Source organism: Pholcus phalangioides, unplaced genomic scaffold, assembly GCF_987345545.1.
Source record: "Pholcus phalangioides strain wild (caught in Gottingen) unplaced genomic scaffold, Ppha-v1.0 ptg000007l_1, whole genome shotgun sequence".
NCBI lineage: Eukaryota > Metazoa > Arthropoda > Arachnida > Araneae > Pholcidae > Pholcus > Pholcus phalangioides.
In genome coordinates, this window is record NW_028301600.1 from 64494996 (window position 1) to 64512337 (window position 17342).

Genomic DNA, 17342 nt, shown 5'->3' on the forward strand with positions numbered 1-17342 from the left:
TCAGTAGGTACTCTCTGCTGAAAACTTTTGGGGACACGTCAATTCATTACAAATTCTATGTTGAAAAAGAAAGAAACTCGCCCACATAATAGACAAGATACGGACGGAGTGAGAATACAAGCACACGTAGGTACGTGCACCGCGTAGCAAGGAGCGCCCTTATTCGATTCAGCCCCGTCATACAGGACAAGGAATGGGCCCTTACTTGACTGGGCCTACTTTCACAGTTGTTATTTTCACTTTTTTTTTTCTCTCTCAGGTTGAAATAAAACCTTGCCAATAAAGACGAAAGTTTGATGCACGCTACATATGAGCAGTATACTGAAATAACTAAAAAAAAAAGCTAAATACAGTAACACACCTAGAAAGCGTAGAGAATAAATAAACCCACAAGAAAACTACCATATCACACACAGAGAGACGAGCCATTAATTAACGACTAGTACGTTTTTCTGCAACCCTCCCTTGGGAGTCAGTCCATTGTGTGAAATGAAAATGAGTTGAACGTACCTCGCTTTTCAAAGAGGTTCTACAAGTCATATCTGCGGGGTTTTTTTTTTTTAACTCCCGATACAGAGTGCAAATACTATTTTTGATGCTCAATCTTAAATCTACGCTTTGGTTTATCTGTAAAAAGTCTTGGTAGCAAATGCAAAGCTCTACCTGGATTTCTTTCCTTTTTCTTTCAAAGTATAATTTACATACTTTTTAAACAAATGCGTGATAAACTTTTGAAAGTATGAAAACTAGTCTGAAAAATAAATAAACTGAATGTTTTGAAATGTTAACAGTGAATTACACTTCTTTTGGCTACAAATCTATCACAGCGGATTTAAAAAATGTCACTAATGTATAGAATAAACGTGGCATAAAAAAGATTACGGAAATTAACGAACAAATAAAGTCGAAAAGCTTGAGAACTATAAATTTTGTTGAACAATGCTTTGAGAACTCAATTGCTACATTAAAATGAAGTTCAATTCAAGTTATGATCACAACAGTCATATTTATGATTTCACATACAGTATGCGAATTACATTTTTAATTAAAAAAATTACTTATTTAAATAGTTTTCTTCTTTTGCACTCTTGCAATTATTGGTTGACCGGTTATACAAGACTGTCATCAGACAAAGATAAGATGGCTTGATACCTACTGATCTTGAAAGCAGCGTAAATTTTTAAAGTTCAGCAATTAAATCTCAGTTTATATGGTAGTTGAGTGCATAACATAAACTGAGTTTTTAGAGTGACACATTTTTATAAACTGAGTAAAAAATGTTTCATATTTGCTGATATATCTTCATATTTGTTTTATCTTAAAAAAATCGACAGAAATAGATATTAGGCGTAGGTAGATGAAAAAACGATAACCAACCGACGTGATATCATAATAAATGAATAAATGCATAGGTTTTCATTTATTAGCATTGATTAGAGCTTCTAATCTTTATTGTATAAGGTCTTCCACTTTCTTTTAAAAAAACGCTTACCTTTTTCTACCTAATAACTAATAAGTCACAATTAATTTGTCTATTCTTTACATTTTTTAATAAACTTGATATATGTATGAGTGACATTTTCAAAATGAAGAAAAAATTGACAATAATTGAAAATGCTATAAATTGTTTTAAAGAAATATTAAATTTAATGCATTTTTTTTCAAACACGATTGAAAAAAATGGGTTGGATATTCCGAAAAAAATCATTCAGTGAAATCAATTTCACAATGTAAGTATACTTGAAGAGTAGCAACTCTATAGCTTAAATTGAAACCACTAAAACTGTGACACCTCTAGAAAATAAACTGTCTCGAGTTCCTTAGTATTTTCCATTTTTTCAAGGTGAAAAGCTTCTGAAAAGTCTCAAAAAAAAAAAAAAATTAGTAATTCCGAGTTTAGGGAGTCCGATAAATTTAGTAATTCAAAAATGTTAATGCCACATATTGAATTTCTTTGTGTAACTACTTTTACGAAGATTTGCATGATTTGAAAAAAGATAGATATGTATACAGGATTCCTCGAAAGACTGGTTATATTTTTGGAGATGATGATTACAAGGAAGAAAATTCATCTCTGCCCCCACGGGAACTCGAATCCCGGTCTCTGACAATCATCATCTCCAAAAATATAACCAGTCTTTCGAGGAATCCTGTATACATATCTATCTTTTTTCAAATCATGTAAATCTTTGATCTATAAATTCGTCCACTGAACTTTCTCCACAAGGGCTTTTTCCACAAATAACATAAACGAATGAAAGTAACGGGTTAGCGGAATAAAAAATTAAAGATAAAACAGCGCCAAGTTATTAGTCCCTGGGGACCAATCACTACAGCATCGTACTTTATTGCTCGTCAGAAGATTCAACAATATGCAGGTGTTACTCAAGTGGATGCATCGGATCCAACTACCGAGAAAGAATTATGCATCACTAATCGCGCACTACGATACGGCAACTAAGAGAAAAGTTGCTGGACTTTACTTTTCATGCATATATTTATTTTTCTACGCGAATGTGGTTTATATTTAAAAAAAAAACAGTTCCCCTTTTTTTTTTCTTTTGCGATAGGAATTTCTGTAGATCGTGTCCTCAAGCAGACACGCAAAATATTTCCATGTGATAAAAACCAAAATAAATAAAGCAGCTTATATTCAATTTCTTTTCCCATGAAAAATTCGAAAGCCTTGGCACACCCTTTTGCGTAAAAACTTAAAAAAAAAAAAATCGGGTTCGTCAATTAAAATGATAACCAGTAAGCTCGAAACAATGGGAAAAGTTCCTGAAAAATTCCGAGTTGGACTTTGAGGAAAGAGTTACACCCGAAATCAATTTTACGCTTAATGAAAGGATAAAGACACAAGAAAAAAAAAGTACGCGTTTGAACATTATATTCAAAATAACCCCACCTCCACTTTTTTTTTTTCTTATTTCTAGACCCAATATCAGCGTACTTAATTCGAGTTTTTCTAATAGCTGATGGTCAGTTTTCTTATAAGCATGGCAATACGTGCTTGGCTGCCTTTGTAACACATACACGGAAGCAACGAAGCGAGACAATAGGAAAACGGTCATTAAGCCACTGCACAAGAAAACAAAGCTTTTACTGGTGTTCATTCATTCATCTACTCTTCTTCTCCAAGGTCATCTGTCTCAAAAAAAGAAATAGGACGAACTACAACAACAACAAAAAAAAACCGTATCGATGGGAAACATCGGCAAATAATAAAAGGTCAGTAGAATAATGTAAGAAAGTTCAAATGAGAAAAACTTTTTTTTTTCTTTTTTCAAACTTTTATCCAACCAATTCGGTATAATAATGCCAAAACTATTCTTGTCTTCGCCATTATATACTCTTTCCTATAGATCGATTTTCATGCTAACAGAAAAAGGGTAGATGTGGATGTGTTAACAACTGTGAGAAACAACTCTATGAGTACCTTTCCCCTCCACCTCCCAGCCGTTTAAACCAGTGGTTCTGAACCGGGGCCGTGTGGCCCCCCCCCCTTGTGGTACTGGGATGTTTTGGGGGGGGGGGCCCGCGAGAGAAAATAAAGTGGAAGGGGGTTGAAGAGGATGGTTAAGTGGGCCAAATGTAGCAGGTACTTAAAAGAGCCAAAGAGAGGTGAGAAAAAAAAAATTAGATGTGAAGAAATAAAGCTTTTAATTGAAATATATATAAATATATGGTGGAAAAAAGTGTGACTAATTTCAGAAGCTAGAAGAATCGCCCATATAAACCATAAAAGGTCATCTTAACGCATGGCATCTTAATCTTAACCCGGGCATACCTGGGGAAGTCTCGCGTCCATTTGTGATTTCGTACTAATGACCTTCGAGGATAAGTAGTGAATATGTAAGCAAGGTATGAGGCTCCCAGAACATCAATTTGCCCAGGGACCCATAATATTGAGACAGTCCTGCATAGAGCCCAACCCTCGTAAGAGGAAAGCTCACCGAACTCTAGTCAAGGGGGTCTGGATACCAACCTCATTTTTATAAAATTTTCTTTTACTATAAATTTACTCAAAAAAAAAAACAATAGGAAGTGCCTCGCTCATACTGGAGGGGGCAGGGGACTCTCGGATAAGACAGGGGCCACGAGAAGAAAAATGGTCCGAAGAGGACCATTGGCGAAAAAAAAGTTAAGAAACACTAGTCTAAACCATGGTTTTCCAACTGGTGTTCCGCGGAACCCTAGGGTTCCGTGAGAGCTTTTTGGGGTTCCGCGTGATCAAACGTCAAGGAACCCTTAAAAATCTCGGCACCCAGAAAACTTTCAAAGACGAAAACTTGATCGTTACCTGACATTCGCGAAGCTATTCTTTATTTTGAATTTTAACGAGATCAAAAAAATCCAGACACTTGGATGACTAAACAACTTAGAAACAGTAACATTACAATTTTTCACATCGAACCAAAAGCTAGTTCAGGGTATATTGAAGTTATTTCTAGAAGGGAAGTTAGATTCTGATTAGAAAAGTTACTTCTTTTTCTTGATTAAAATGCAGAATTAAAAAACTAAGGAAAATTCAGAATAAACGAAAGAAATAATTTCAGAATTGAGGAAAATGCAGAATAAATGAAATAATGTATCTTTCTACTAAATCAGTGTTTCCCAAAATGGGCAATATCGCCCCCTGGTGGGCGATGGAATGGTCCAAGGGGGCGATAGAACCTACTGATTTAACATAGGATCCTATGGGTTTACTTGAGTTGGGGGGCGATGAGAGGAAAAAATTTCTGATGAAGGGGGCGATGGAACAAAAAGTTTGGGAGACTATGTACTAAATTTTAGTAAGGGGCTGTTGAAGTATTACGTAAGCAAATTTGTAGCGATTTTTGACCCCCCCCCCTTGTCAGCAAAAGTCAGCAAAACTCTGACCCCTCCCTCCTTGTCAGAAAAATTTCGTCATCAGTTCTGCCCCCCCCCCCCCGAAGATCAAAGATTAATTTTTTTAATGCAAAAAAATGTTCGGAAGAAAATACCTTTATGTTTTATTATAACCAATTTCTGTTAATTTCAATGTTATTTGAAGGCTCTATGAACTCAAAATTTATCTTTATTAAATTCATTGCGACCCACCTTCTACGCCATATAATGATAAATAGCATAAAGGCCCTTGGCCCGCGGACCAAATATGGCCCTGGGGGTTATATCTGATGTGGCTGCCCTCCTAAAACCTAATTTTGTAAAAATGAACTAAGGGGCACTTTTTTACAGATCGCTTAAGTGACTCGTGGTACAATTCCAGAGCATTTAGCCGGCCCGTGGCACATTTTCAGATCACTTAAATGACCCGGGACACAGTTCCAGAACACTTAAGCGATCCGTGACACATTTAGAGATCCTTTGAATGACATGTGCTGTAGTTTTAGAGTCCTTAAGCGGCGCCCAGTGCAGTTCTACATCACTCAAGTTACTCGCGGCACATTCATCGATTATTTAAGTGATCCGCGGCATATAATTACGGGTCACTTGAGTGATGCGTGGCACAATTCTAGAGCACTTAAGTGGACCGGACACATTTCCAGAGCACTTGGATCCGCGAAACATTTAGAGATCACTAAAGTGGTCCTGTAGGTCACTTATCAATAGTGGGGGGGGGGGGGAATGTTACTTCAAGTGTCCACAAACTATCGAAAGGTTTTTCTCATTTTTGGCACACCGAGTAAGATGCCATTAAAAATATTTCGTATTTTCATAAAGGGTGGTTGATGACGTAAGCATAATCCAAACCTCACCCCCCCCCCCTGCTCCTCGTCATCAAAAGTCAGCAAATCGGAAACCCCCCCCCCCTCGTCGATGGTGCCGTAATACTTGAATGGCACCTAAGAGAGAGGGAACAAATAGGGGAGGGTAAGAAATAAAAGGTGAAGGCGAAAGTGAAATCTACTGTACACCAACCTTTTTTCCTGTTCTATTTCTAACAGCGAACAAGGAAACCAGTTTTATCGCTGATACTTCAAATACCGATCATCCAGATCATCCAAATTTGTGGCCAAAAGCCACAATGAAGGGGGTTAAACGTATCGAGTATATGTTTGCATGCCTTTCTGTTTCCAACTATGAATAATTACTTCATTGTAGCATCGGATAATATATTTCAAACTAGTATGCATCTTAAAAACATGAACCTTGGTTTCAACACCTCGGTTGTAGAGACAAAATTTTTCATTCCCGTGAATGTCATTATAACCAAGTTTTCGACTTTACCTATTTTACCTTCGCACGGTAACAGTTAAACACGACTAAAACACGTCACAAGAAGCGCTTCAACTGATAATATGTTTCACTTTGTGTTTCGGGAACTAATTGCTTCCCGTAAAAATCCACATTCACCCCTCCCCAAAATTTAAATTTTTAAATCTTTTTTTTCTTAATTTCTCATGTATTAAATATTTTTATTCGCTTTTTAATTGCTCTGAAAGCTCGTGTGAAGTGCTTAAATTTTTTTTTTCATCACTCAGTATATAAGCATCGACATTTCTATTTTCAATATAAAAAAAAAAGATACATATAGTGTATGGCGTAATAAGACGCACTTTTTTTCCTTGCAAATAGGTTTGAAAAAACAGATGCGTCATACACGCCGGTACTAAGTATTTGATTAAGTGTATAAAATTTATCTGAAATCATGGGAGTCTTATACGCAGGCAAATATAATTGACAGTTGAAACTGAGTATAGTCTAATTAAAGTATCCAGAAGGTTTTCGCAAAGTTACAAAAGCAAAAAGACGTACATTAAAAATATTTCTGTGGTTTACTATTGAATAACTGAACTGTGTATTTCTAATGTCTGTTTTAACTAATTTGAACTAAACTGAACTGTTTCTAACTAACTGATTAGAAAAGTAGGAATGATTTAAATGTCATGATGAAAAAAAAGTAATTAAAATATAAACTTTTTTTGGTAAAAAAGAGCAAATGGACGGACATCTGAACTATTGAAAGAGGTGGGATTTTTGTCTAAATAGAACCAAGTGACACATAGGCTGTGATGCCGTCTGCGTGCACTTGAACCAACTACCAAACTGAAGAGATAACTGAATCGAAGAAACTTTAAATGGCTTTTTTCTCAGTTTTGAGAGATTTAATGGCACTTGGTTCCTTTTATATAAAAGCCGTCCAATACAGTATCTTAGAATTTGTGACCTAATAAAATATCTCCCACTTCAATTCGACGTATGAAACAAATGGCTCATCAGCAATTCTCACCTGTTTAAGAAGTAAATGCTCACAAACTAACATGGCCTACCCCAGAAGCATATTCAATCAATTATTATCAAAAGCATAATATTTTATATTATCATTTTTTTGGTTGAGAATAAAAGTTGATAAAATATAAATCTAATTTTATAAAAGACAAAAAAATCTGTCATCAATTTCCGAATTTAAAATTTAAAAACATGAAAACGATTAACAGAATCTGGAATAACAAGTCAGCATTTCTTTTTCAAACTCTGCTGGTTTGTATCATGTTTGATTTTTAATGTTTAATGCTTGACACGTCTATAAACAGGAAATAAAGTATAATTTTTTTCCAACCGCATGCCGTAGTGCAATCATGATTATAGTATTGATAGAGAATTCTTCAGTAAGTAGATTAAAAAGCCCACCGGTTCTGAATTCAATAACTTTTTATTGGTGAAGCTACTGATTGAATATATTTCTTGAGAATTGTAAATGATTAGTCTATAATTGCGAACATGAACTCTAGAAATATTTAAATTCGTGTGAACAAAGACAACGGAAAAATCGGACCGATTAACAGTCAAAATTTTACACTATGACACTTCACTCTACCTCGATATTACAAGGTCGTAAATCGATCATTAATGGTTCAATAAATCACGTGAAGGTTTTTTAGGAGAAGCAGGAACCCCTTCTCATAGTGTATTATTAACATTTTTTGCTATTTATAAAACAACAGACAAATATCGAAATCAATGATATGATATCATACAAGTGCTTGACTTGAAATACGAACTGTCAAGAAAACTATCATTCAATAAAGCTCTGTTCTTTTCTAGAATTTTTCATAGATGCTCTTATTGTTCCATAGATGATTGGATCATCTGACTCATCATGAAGAAATTTAGTATGAATTCATAGAAAAACAAATTAAAATGAACATAAGAGAGATTGAAAGTTCATTGAGATGGTTACGGATGGTTGAGAAAAATAATAAACGATGCATATTACACTAGAAGTGGCAAAGAAAAATAATGTTATTCCAGATATCGTAGAAGTTTTGAAAATTTATTGGTGTTCTTATTATACTACGCAGTCATGGGTAGAATCTAATCGAAGAAACAAATAACTGCAGCAAAAAAAAACTGGAATACGTATATCACCAAAAAGAACACAAAAGAAACAAAAACATTGATGCGAGAGATTAAAAAAAAATTGCGCTGCAGGAAATTAATTTCATTGAATTCGCATTAAAATTTTGTTCATGAGAAAATAAACGTCGAAAAGTTCTTTCTTTCTTATCCTCTTCTATTTGTCACTCTTTATTTAACCGTTTTATACGATTAAGTTTAATTTTTTTTTTCCTATTAGTGAGTTGGATACCTGCTGTTCCTTCACTATGTGATAAAAAAAAAAACAATGCGAAAAACAAAACTATTTCCAATTTATAAATTACGCAAGTAATCTCACATTTTGTGTTACAAAATATTTCATAACACAAAAGCAGTATCAATTTATGTATGATTTTAATGTTTTTTTCCTAAAAAATCCCCTATCCGTTCTTAAATCCTTACCTTAGTATCCAAGAAAGTACTTAACATCGGTTATTCGAGAGAAATCTCAATGAGACTCGTCAGCCGTCCTATGCTTATCACATGTTAAAAAACTTACAAATACTCCAAACTTACAAACTCCCTACGAATACATATTCATAATTTATACTCACAAACAATAAAGTCAGTGCTTCAACTACATACTTTGTCAGCCGGGGCAAGCACGCATTTTGGCACCCCCATCTAATTTAGGAGAAGTTGAAGGGTGAATTTGGCGCCTCGTCTAGTCCACCCGGGGCACCAGACCCGTCTGCTTCCCCTAGTAGCGACCCTGAATGAAGTAGGTAAACTTTCAACTTACCATTCACTCACTTGGCTGTCACCATTCTCATTCATATGACAGATTTACGTGAAGCATATTTAGTTATGAATTAAGTTATAAGAAGTTATGAGATTTTTTTTTTTTTTTTTTTTTTTTGCGACCTTCAAAATTTTTATTACGCAACACGATTGCTCTGAACTTACCATGAATTATAATAGCGAGACTTTATCCTAAGGTTTTCTTCACTACAATCTTTATGATTCGGATTCTAAAAGACATACACACAGAGAGACTACTAAACTAACAAATAACTTACTATACAACGTAAATAATGATGAAGAGTAAAGACTTTTGAGAGTTCCTTAATTTTATTTGTGTTGTAACATGGAGCGTAAAAAATCACAAAATATATAGTATAACAGAATTTGACAGCTTTCTCTGATTTGTATGTATACAATTCATATCGGGTTTCGATTTTTTTTTTTTTAATCTTCGTAATATAAAAATATTGCAGATTATACGTACTTTTTTCCTACGTCTAATGCAAGCAACTTATCTTCTACGATTAGATATAATAACATGAATTTTTACACACTTCTGCTTTCATAACAACGTCCTTGTAATTAACTAACCACTCACATATCTAAAGCTAAAGTTCGACCGTTATTTTGAGCTACATATTAAGAAGACATCAAGAGGAACAGTGGTAATTTACGTAAACAAAGGTGGGGAATGATACCAGATTGCCAGAAATAAATTCAAACTTCAGCAATAAATTCAAACATTTAAAAGATGATGTACATATACAGAGTACAAAATACGACCATCATTCAGTAATGGCGTTAGATGACCTCGTAAGGGTATAGGCCAGCAGTTCTCAACCTTTTCTGACTCGCGGAGCCCTTTTTAACTTATAATTTCTGTGGTGGAGCCCTGTTTGGTTTGAGGAGTCCTTTTTAGAACATAATTTATATGGCTGAAAACTTAGGCCTTTTTTTTTAAATTTATTTAGCAAATTGACTGATTTATTTTACTTTCCTCGAGCGGCTGCGGAGCCCCAAGGAAGTGCACACGGAGCAACAAGGGCTCCGCGGAGCACCGGTTGAGAACCACTGGTATAGGCTATATATAAGACTGACAACGATGAGACACATATTAAATTATAACCATCCAAGGCAGTAGAAAGAAATCTTTTTTTTCGAAGGAGGACAAATGGTATCTCGGGTAATAATCATATAATAATAATCACATAATCACGTGATTTCATATAAATTGGTCATTTTCTGACATTTCAGGAGACGGACCCTCAAGATCATCCCCATCTTTTGGCTACCACCTCGTAACTATCTGTGAGAGTGTTTCCCAATCTTTTTTATGTGACGGACCCCTGTAGTGAAGGTCAATGCACCGTGGCCTTCCATAAAATCTAAAATGTATATTATTTTATAATTTACATATTGTAAAAATTAAAGTAATAAATTACAATTTTACAGCACTGAATGCGCTATTTATGCAAGGGAAGTAGATGAAAATGATCCTGCAGACTCCCTACAAAGTACTTGCGAACCCCCCATGGGTGCAGACCACAGGATGAAAAACACCGGTCTATGACATTCAACTGCAAAGAAATTCATTCTACAGAGTAAACTCCTGCAGAGTTTTGGATGCTGACTGGCGAGCAGCTACAGCTTTCTAAAAAATATTTGCATGCATTATTCTAGTTTTGTATAATTTTGTAAAATCAATCTCTTTTCATTGGAAAATCTTTTCGGACTTATTTCGACATATTTGTTACATACAGTCGAACTTGGTTATTTCAAACTCCAAGGTCACTGGGAAAAAAAGTTGGAATTATCCAAAATTTTCAAAATATCCAATTAATCTATCCTAGACCAATAAAATTACTACAAATTGCAACGTAATCATCGGCATTCACATATGATAATAAAAAGATAATAAAAAAAAAAATTATTAAAATGTTATCATCTGTTACAAAATTGTTTTCAACTTCTCGATGAGTATGAAAAAAAAGCTGCTGTTCGGAATCGGCAATAAATTGTAGGCCCCGACCGTGGTGTGACAAAAATGATCAAACGATCAAGGAAATATACTTGAATTGACGTATTACAATCTGAACTTTCCGATACTTTCCATACTCTTAATGACGACAAAAAGATTCAGATTGAGTGGTACACATTATCGATGCACTCCAGCTGAACAATCTTAAAATGGGCATTATATTATCAAAGAAAGGGTAGAGAAAAACAGAATTTACAAACTTTTCTATGTTTTTGAAAATTCGTTATTTAACAACTTTATCGAGAAAATCAAAGTCTAACTTCTTGTAGAAATTTTCCAAACCAAACTTGCTCATACAGAAATCATGATGTCAATTTCAATTTATTTCCGTACATGAAAGTATTACAGTGCAGGATGTTTTCCCTCAACTTCGAACTATCCAAAAAAAAATCGAAAAAAATTGACTTGGACAAGAAATTTTCACCTGAAATTAGATAGAAATCTCAAAGGTAGTTCGTAAAAGTTCAAATTATCAAAATTCAAATACAAGTTCTACTGCATAACGAATATTTTTCAAAATACCACAATGAATAAACATATTCGCAATCAAGAAACTGTATCACGATTAGGATAACCCTGAAATTTTGTTTTTCTCTGGTGATACTATACCATGAACAAAATATAGCCGCTATACATAATGCCTCTTGACAGGAGATTGGTAAGGCACCATTCTATCCATTTGGACAGGCTTTACTTCGAACTCACAAAAGAACATAAAAAGCTAAGGCGTTTGAAATTGCCTTTAAACTGTACGAGCATCGTACGACAACATCATTCAAATAAAAATACACCATTCTATCGATAGAAAGCGAAGCTTATTTATCGACCGGATCTGATAGAAAACTAAGCAGCACCTACGATGAAATGGAAAAATAAATGAAAGAGGTGAGACGTTCTAATTTCATTCCGGTGGATAGGTTCCTTGAGTGCACAGTGCTAACAAAAGTTGTCTTGTCTATCGCCTGTAGCCAGAATAGAAAATAAAAACGAGTCTCCCGGCGCTACGACGCGTCATACCAAAGTTATGCTGTGCAAGCAGGTTGCTCACGTGAAGTTGCGAAACCAGCTAAGATTATACGACACAACGCGCTCTAATTACTGAAGCTGCTATACAGTGTTAAGAAATATTTCTATAATTATGTGATGACACATTCACACAACATAATAGTAGCAGAACGCCTGTGGTAAATGTCAAGTAGAAACGTACAAATAAACCAAATATTGTTTAAACTCAAACAGAAAGACACCCTTTTTTTTGTATTTCTTTAGAAAATGCATTTAGGCACGTGCAATTTCTTCACACATGTACATCTGCTTACACATTTCCAAAAACAAGAAAAGATTCTTCATAATTTATTATTGCCCTCCACTTGTTTGCTTCCATTTAGAATCGCATCGGTTGACATCAATGTAACATCAAGTGTCTTTAACAAGTACATGCATCAAAGCAAACAAAATTAGTTCTCCTTTCCAAGCCCCAACTGCATTCTACATTATTTTTCCCTTGGGTCATATCAATTCGAATCAACGGTAGGTGGAAGTTCTAAAATGGAGTGGACGTTGGTTATCAGGATGACGAAAAATAAAATAATGAATAGGAAACGAATGGGTTCAACGATTGCTATTTGACGGTTATTTTACTGCACCCTTTGGGACGTTGCCAACTTCACCTCTTGATCTCGAATGAAAAAAACGATACAGTGGATCCCGCTTATAACGTTCCTACTTAGAACGTTTTTCCGCTTAGTACAACTTATTTTCATGGGTCCAACTCTTACTAATACTCGTCGAGATTTCCCGTTTGAAGCGTTTTCCACTTTCAACGGTTTTCATGACGATGTTTGGAAAAAAGGTATAAGGGAGACCCAACTATATTGTCATTCTTCTTCACTCGTGAATAAATGGAATTGCAACAAGTTTTTTTTTTTTTTTCATTTTGTCAAAAACTCATTCAGGTTTCCCAGCAAAATCAGCTTCATCATTTCTCTAGCTTTTCCAGACCAAAACTCGGGAAGAAATATACAGTGAAACCTCAATGTAACGAACGATATTTTGTGGTATAAGAAAAAATAACGTTGTAGAGGGATTATCGTTATATCGAGGCAACATTGTCATCACGTGCCACCAAATTTATGCTGTTGGCATGTTTTCTAAGTCTGTGTTGTTACTACCATCAGAAAACAAGCTTTCAAGTTTTTATTCGTAAGGAAAAACTGAAATTAATTTGTTTATTAATGAAATTCATTCAGGGGTGCATTGCCTCTAAAAAAGTTACCGAATTGTGCATTTTTGTGGCATGCAGAAAAAGTAACAGTATCAAATGCTTTATCAACGCTTTCAGCGATCATGTGGTGCAAAATACCGATGTTATTAGATGCTCTTGGAAGAATGAAAAGAAGTGACGCGAAGTCGAAATTAAATTCAAGACAATTTTGAGCGAAATATAAAAAAATATCATTGTAGCAGTTTCAAAATATCGTAAAAATATCGTTATACAGGGATTTATCGTTGTAGAGGATATTGTTGTATCGAGAGTTATAACAACTCTCGATACAACAATATCCTTTACGACGATAAATTTGCTTAACATTAGACTATCGCTGATTCCAAACAATATTTGAAAATATCGTTGTAGAGGGATTTATCGTTACACTAATACAATACAATACAAATACAAGGCCACAACCAGCAAAATGCCCAACGAGGTGGCTGAGAAAAAGATGCCCATAACAAATATGGATGCCATATATTTCAAAAATACAGCAACCCAATTAAAAATACAATTACAAACAATGTATATACATGATGAAATGCCCATAAAGAATATATATATATACTTATGGTTACCTAATTCTAAGTATGGATAGCTTCTCGATTTACCCCAACATGTTTATCGTATTTCTTTTTAAACGTGTCAATTGTGTTAGAATTTACTACGTCGGGGGTAAGCTATTCCATTTATTAACAACCCTATTAGAGAAAAATTACCTGCGATACCGTACCCTAGAATTGTCTCTTACCAATCGATACTGGTGTCACCTTGTAAAAGCAGTCGATTGACGGTGTACTAATAATTCATGGTCCATCCTACTAATCCCGTTGAAAATTTTTAACACTTCAATCATATCTCCCCGACACGCTCCTCTGCGTTCATCCAATGTAAACATATTCAAAAAATGTAGTCTCCCTTCATAACTCAAGCCTCGTGTGCCAATAAGGACACGTGTAGCTCTTCTCTGCACTCCTTCAACCAAGTCTATATCCCTCTGTAGGTATGGTCTCCAAAATCTTACTGCATACTCCAGTCCAGGACGAACTAAGCCTCGGAAATGGGGAAGAATGACTTTCGGAGAACGCGAAGAGACCTTTTCCAAAATGAAACCGAGCATTGTATTCGCTTTTTTGACCACCGCTGAACAACGTTCAGAGAACCTAAGACGCACGTCAATGAGAATTCCCAAATCGGCAAATCGGTGACCCTAGTTGCATCCGGGATAGCGACACCATTCAAGTCGTAAGAAAACCGTGGGTGGTTCGAACCAAAATGAGCGACCATGCACTTGTCAACGCTAAACGTTCACCATAACTCGTTGTGACCTATCTCTTATCCACGATTCTATCCAATTCAGCAAGTTGTCCCCAATCCCAGGGTTTACCATGTTGGACCCCCATCGAATGCATTCTGGAAATCAAGGTAAACAACATCTACATTTTTGCCCTTACCCAAAGCCTTAGTCACGTGATCATAGAAGCAAAGGAGGTTAGTTACACGACTTCCCCTTCCTGAACCCATGCTGACTATCCGTCAATACACTATCTTTTTGATAATAATTTCCAAAATTTTCGAGAGGGAGCTCGTCAAACTCACTGGACGATAATTGGACACAGCTTCTCTACTACCCTTATTATCTTCCAAGTATCGTTGTAGTGAGGTTTCAATATAATTCAAGATCTTAACCTTACGAATTTCGAATTTTTGGGTTTCAGTTTTTTAACCTTCACAGAACTTTTTCCAGACTTTAATCAAATATGTTCATATTTCCCTGAGTTTACCTGCCTATTTTTTATTTCCCTGATTTTCCAGGTCGCTAGGAACCCTGTTGTTTTTACGCTGAAATCATCATTTTTTTCGCTGTTATAACACAAAAAGATAGAAAACATTAAAAACGTAAACACCCAAATCTCATTCTCATTAGAGAAAAAATAAACAAGCAGCTAAACATGTGTGTGACACGAAATCATTTGAGGAGATTATTTTCAAAAGGGAACATTCCACTTTTGCTGAATTTACAGTAGAAGTAAAAAGTATTCATCCGGTATACATTTGTTTTACAAAAGTAGAAAATAGTCCAACACGTAGCATATGTGAGTGGTAGAAGAATATTTAAACACAATTTTTCTTTATCAACATTTAAGAGAGTTATCCACATTTGAATTTCTGAAATGTTCCGTCTTAAAAGAAAATTTGTGGAAATGGGACCTATTGATTAAAATTTGAGCTAGTCAAGTCTGAAAATCGGAAATTTCTAAGTCACTTGTTGATTCCAGAACGTTTTAACTAGCCCAGGAAGGTACTCTTACTGCCCTTTCGTCACATTAACATAAGAAACACGATCATTCTACAGTGGAACCTCCCATAACGGGCACCTCCACTGACGGACACAATTTTCAATTACGTCGACGGACTCAATGTATCTTACCATCTATTAACGGACACTCCTCATTAGCGGACCAAATTTTCGGTCTTATTGGTGTCCGTTATCGGGAGATGAAGAATACCGAAGTGTATGAAAAAGGTGGATATGTTCCCTGTTGACAGAAACGACGAACTTCAAATTGTAATTTCTACCAACAATATTCCCGTTCGAATAATCTGATAGAGCTTGTCCCATAGATTCATAAACTGTTAAAAAGCGCATTTCGAAAAAAAAGTGGAAATGTTCCTTTTTGTGAAAATAAGCTCCTCATTTCATGCTTTCATACCTGATTTTTAATGTTTTTAATTTTTTAAAGATAAAATAGAACTAACTATATATAACTGTAACCACAAACAACTTTGATACTCGCAAAACTGTTCGGGTTTTGGTCTTGAAACTCTTTTTTTTCCTGTAAATGAAACCTAAACACTATAAACAAATACATCTGCTATAGAATTTTGAGCAAGTAAAAAAGCTGATTAAATAAAGTAATGAGGCAAACACGGCACTGGCCGACATATTTTACAGCTGATGGCAAAAGCCACGTGCAAAGATCAACTAGGGGAAAAAAAAAGTAGAATAAAAAACACACACACACACAAAGCGTAAAAGTCGTAAAAAGTTTTTTAGCCCCTTACCTGAGCGACGGTCAGTGCAGATCTGCTTTCAATGCCTCCTCGCAAGGTGAAACCCCAAGGCCGTCCGCCTTTGATGACGATCTCCACGCTGCCCACTTCGTCCATTCTTTTAAAAATTTCTTTGTAAACATAACACACGTGGTCATTAGTAATTACTACTGTGAACAATTGGGTCCAGACACTTATAAAAATTGAAAACGGTCTAATATTGTTCCGGCGATCACATCCTTAAAACAAAAGTGTGTTTGCTTCATGTCCAAAATTTTGAAAGAAAAAGAAGCAGCAAAAAACTTCTGTCAGCTGCCCACCTGTTGTGTTTCACTTCGACTTGTGTGTGTGCTTCTCTCTCTTTCTCTCTCTGGGGAATGCCTCGCCACCCGCCGCAACTGGTCGGAATTCGAGAAACAACTTCTAGCGCCATCTGTCGAATGTTTTTTCATACAACAAGTTTATGATTAACCTCGTAATAATGTGATAATGAGAGAAGTTGTAATGCGGGAAAGAGGAGGAGAGAAAGACCGGATTCCTTTTCTCAACATACTCGGTGGCGATTGTTGTGGCGGGACGGCCAACGGGGCCCGATTGAAACATGGGCCCCAATTTATTGCAGACTTTCTTTAATACAGTAACCGCCGCTTATAAGAATCACGATTTTCGGAGGCGCATTTATGGTTTTGTCGCCTGTGAGCCACACACACATTTTTCCGCCTTTCTCCCATTATAGTCTAATTATCTTGACAACTCTCCTCGAATTCATCACTCTGTGCTATAACCTGCTCGCTCTCCCCCCCCCCCCACTCCTGCAAGTGCACCTGTGTAACTCTCTAAAGCCACTCTTTTAGTCACTCACATGCTTGC

General features: G+C 35.7%; 1 protein-coding gene across 2 annotated transcripts in view; it reads right to left on the minus strand.

Annotated features, from left to right (window-relative positions):
- Window positions 1–16851, minus strand: part of LOC149085627 (uncharacterized) — a 143575-nt gene extending 126724 nt beyond the window's left edge. The window contains exon 1 of one of the 2 annotated variants that reach the window (XM_089233781.1): window positions 16485–16851. In XM_089233781.1, coding sequence (XP_089089907.1) covers window positions 16485–16589 — 105 coding nt within the window. In that variant the 5' untranslated portion in view covers window positions 16590–16851. The remainder of the gene's footprint in view (window positions 1–16484) is intronic. The other variant, XM_089233782.1, reaches the window with a different exon arrangement.
- Between the last annotated feature and the right edge of the window lie 491 nt (window positions 16852–17342).